This window comes from Anarrhichthys ocellatus, unplaced genomic scaffold (assembly GCF_004355925.1).
Source record: "Anarrhichthys ocellatus isolate YVR2014 unplaced genomic scaffold, GSC_Weel_1.0 scaffold29, whole genome shotgun sequence".
Lineage (NCBI taxonomy): Eukaryota > Metazoa > Chordata > Actinopteri > Perciformes > Anarhichadidae > Anarrhichthys > Anarrhichthys ocellatus.
Window position 1 is genome coordinate 4806756 of NW_022280059.1, and position 4083 is coordinate 4810838.

Sequence of the window (4083 nt, forward strand, 5' to 3'; positions counted from 1 at the left end):
CGGATGATCCGGTTTCCCAATTGTGACCCAATTGTTCAGTTTCATCTTATTCAGTTGACTCCAGCTTCTCAGTGCTGCTAATGAGAGGTCAGGTCTGGTGTTCGGTGTGGCTCCACAGCATCAAAGCCTTTCAGAGAGCCGTGGTTCGATAGCTTGTTAGTATGCCTGACAGTTTCATGACAGAGCCTGAAATGCAAAAGAAGACACACTCACTCTTAATATAAATCTGTCACGTTGTAGACTTCCAAAGCACGTATACAGTAGTCTTTGCTGTTGTAATGGTTATAACTCACCCAGTCTTGTGTTCCTCTGGGTAAAATGCACTCTTAATCTTCCTCAATGTCTGTGTCACTGATGGATGTTGGGGGAAGTCTCAGTTTACTGTGTGTCTCTGACTGCAATTATGCCGCAAGAGAAGCAGGCACAATTCAGTTCAACGTTTGTAGGAGGGAGAGACAGAGAGAGACACATAGTTTAAGCTCACACAGCATGATGATTATTGAAGTAATGCAGCTCACCTTTGCTACACCTCTATGAGCCCCAGTTTCGTCAGGATTGATGGCATCAGAAAGATGTGTGTTTGCATTCAGAATTTCATGATCAGGCATACTCAGAGGATCAATCAGGACCTCATAGGGGACAGCAGGATGTTTCCAAGAAGAAGAGATGTGGACGCCCCAGCTCTCAGACTGCCCAAAGGTGCCTGTGGACAAAGGCCAAAATGTTCCATTTCAGTGTTTTTCCAAGTTGTGCGGCATGGTGCTGAAGGGATGTGATGGAGTCAAAACTGTGGCTTTTTAAAATGTCACAATGTCGGAATCCATTTGAAATCATTTCTCTGCAGTGCCCTACTGTGCAGCACAATTCCTACAAACCCACAGAACAGGGACATTTCTTTTTTTTCTCCAATGTGTTATGTATCAGTTTGAAAAATAATTGCCAAATTGTTATTGATGACATTTCCTCACAGGCAACTATTTATTAAAAACGGTATGCAAAAACATCAAGTTAGATGTGAATTTAATTTCCTGTTTCCTCTCTGTCAGTGGGAAAAGCTAAACAGCCTTAAGTTCAAACAAAAATAACACTGATAATTAGGAAGACCTTACAAATAAATATGTTATGCACAAATTGAAATGCATCTTCTTTCTGTCCAGTTTTCTTGTAATAGTTATGAGTGCAGTGTCTCAGTAGGTGGATCACACTCTTCCCTTGGCTGTTTAATAGCATTTAGAGAAACACTGCAGATATTCAGTGAGAGTTGTAGTGTGTTTACGTCAAGGGTGGACTACCAACGAGGTTGGTGACAGACATTTAAAGGAATAGTTCGACATTTTGGGAAATACATTAGAAGAGTCAGATGAGAAAATGTAATACCACTCTCTGTAGGTTGTGCATTAAATATGACATATGAAGCTACAGCCAGCAACCAGTTAGCTTAGCTTAGCCCAGACACTATCTCTTTAAGGGGTGCAGCTCCTGAAAGGCCCAGGTTCACTGTGTGTCAGTTGGTTAGTGGTTATTATTTAAATGTGCAGTATATTTGTTTGTTTACAATGCTATGACCTTAAGGTTGGTCCGACATCTCTACCTGACTGAATGACCTTATTCAAAATCGAGGTTTAATATGTTTATTTGTTAAGCTAATACTGTGCTTACATGGTCTACGCTGTGAAATGAATTCACCAAAATGTAACACACTGACACACTGTAAACCTGGTGCTAGGTAGTATTGTAGCGTTGGAGTACACCAGCTCTCTTGGCAAAATATAATTAAGCTGCCGTGTAATTTGCTGTGTGCACAGTACTGGACGGGTACTTGAAGGTGACAGGGCACATCCACAATGCAGAGTGAGTGGAAGGAAGGGGGTAGCATCAGGACCCAACAGCTAGGTGTTACCCCAATGGGTTAACCCAGCCAGTACCGTCACATTGAAATGAACCTTCGCACAAATAACAGCACTGCGCCATGATTAATGGTGTTTGCATGGACATTAATAATGTCTAGAAAGAGGGGATTGACAGATGCAAAATGACACCGACCTATGAATTCTCCATGTGCACTCCAAAGGCGCACAGTGTAGTCAGTGGATGAGGTAAGCACCACTTGATCATTGTCAACAATCTGCAGGCTGGACAAGAATAAAGAGACATGAGATGAAATGAGAGAAGGCATTTCTGGCAGAACACTCTAAATTATCCACTTTGTTGATACGTCTAATGTCAGATGCACCCGGGCCGCTTCTCACCTATACTGATCGTCTGTTTAAGACCTTCCCACACACAGTTTCTCCTATACTTTGTTTGTCTACTGCAGCAGAAGGAAGTAATGGAGCTCCTGCTGGCTGTGACACCCCAGACTGAGAATGACTGTACTCACGGGGTATATTAAGTAAAAACAAGCTGCTAAAAGTTAATAACACAAGGCAAATTCTAATTGCTGTTTGACAGCAGTTACCCGATCATTTTCAACCTAAGACAAGATTAATTTGTGACCGACCATAATAAAACATGTTGTGTATTTTACATACCCAGTAATTCTGCTGGTGTGGGCACGCCAGAGGTTTTCAGCTGAGTGAAAGTCAACAATACAAACAGGAACACTCACAAATGTGATTTTTCATGTTCTGATGGACAGTTTCTCTTCACATTTTAATAATTATACGTGTTATCAAAGTTAATTGCAAGAAGAACAAGAAATGCAGCTGACCTCTAGGTGATTTTCGCTCAGGGGCAAACTTCTCTATGTTGTACACGTAGATGTAACCAATTCGGTCAGCAGCGTAAAGCAACGTTTCTGTTTTAGCCAGTTTTGTAATCTTTTGTTGGAATCTAGACTGAAAATGAAAATAAAAAGGAATACAATGGTTATGAATGCTTTTCAGTCATAGCACTGACATCCCAACTATTCATGTTCATTACTCGGTGATGGCTGGCTAACTGCTCTCCTCCCTGCAGATATGCATTCGTCCTGCTTAAAGTCCTCTCAAGATAATCTGATATATATCAAACCAAATGTGTCTAGCAACAATTTGTAGAAACTAATCATGAAAGATGAATTAAAGACACCATAATTGTTAAGAGCCTTTGTTGCAAGGTAACAAAACACAAGTGGGGTATGATGATAAGTAAAAGGTTGTCGCGGTATTTTGTGTCTATTGTGAAATATAAGAACACTTTATGTTTAATAGCCTCAAAACACAATTTCTGCTTTCATAGGCATGAGTTTTATTTTAGCTGTATGCCCCCATGTTCCCCCACCTTCTAATATACTATAGGGTCCCATTATGCATCTGCAGAGAAGGTATCTGCTAGAACCAAAGCATAGAAACAGTGCACCACAAATTATCTTACTGTTTAATCAGCAATTCTGAAGGTAAGAGAAAAAAAGTAAAACTGAGAAATGCTGTAAAATTAAATATCTTACAGCTTTGAAGCTGCCCACAAATTTTCCTCCACTGAGCACGTTCCAGAGATTTACACAACCTTTAAAAGCGGAAATGCATACAGTAATTAGTGGTGTACTGAAAGGTTGCGAAATGCAATCAAGCGCCGTAATTAGTGCTGTTCATAACACCGACCCATGGCTCCAGAAGACAGCAAAGCTGTAGCCGAGAAAAGGTGCTGTAACTTGGAGTCCTTCAGGAAAATGATGCTTGGAACACTTGTATCCAGCCCTGTGTAACAGAAAAAATACATTAAATAAATGCAATGTTCTGATCGCGTCAGGGTTTTTGTTGAATATACCCAACATTCTCTTTGCTCCAAAATCACCTTCAACATTCAGATTTTCAGCAAGAAGAGGGCTGACAAACCGACACTGTATACGTCCAGAAACCACGTTCCACACTATGATCTCTCCATCATAGCTGCTGGTGGCTAGGAGAGAGGGGGGACACTGCGCCACACACAGGATGTCCTCCTGATGGCCATTTGTCTGAGGAAAGACAAATTGTGAGTGTCTCTAAACAACTGCAGGGTTAAAAGGTCAGGCACATTATTACCAATGGTCTCAAACCTTTGAAAGATTCCTGTCTATATATATATATATATATATATATATATATATATATATATATATAT

At 40.6% G+C, this 4083-nt stretch overlaps 1 protein-coding gene across 1 annotated transcript in view; it reads right to left on the minus strand.

The window, feature by feature from the left end:
* Positions 1–326: 326 nt before the first annotated feature.
* Positions 327–4083, minus strand: part of wdr95 (WD40 repeat domain 95) — an 18633-nt gene continuing 14876 nt past the window's right edge. Inside the window, exons 18-25 of the mRNA XM_031863432.1 lie at positions 3775–3937; positions 3582–3677; positions 3428–3486; positions 2711–2837; positions 2532–2571; positions 2044–2132; positions 519–703; positions 327–395 (exon numbers count right to left, since the gene is read on the minus strand). Coding sequence (XP_031719292.1) covers positions 327–395; positions 519–703; positions 2044–2132; positions 2532–2571; positions 2711–2837; positions 3428–3486; positions 3582–3677; positions 3775–3937 — 828 coding nt within the window. The remainder of the gene's footprint in view (positions 396–518; positions 704–2043; positions 2133–2531; positions 2572–2710; positions 2838–3427; positions 3487–3581; positions 3678–3774; positions 3938–4083) is intronic.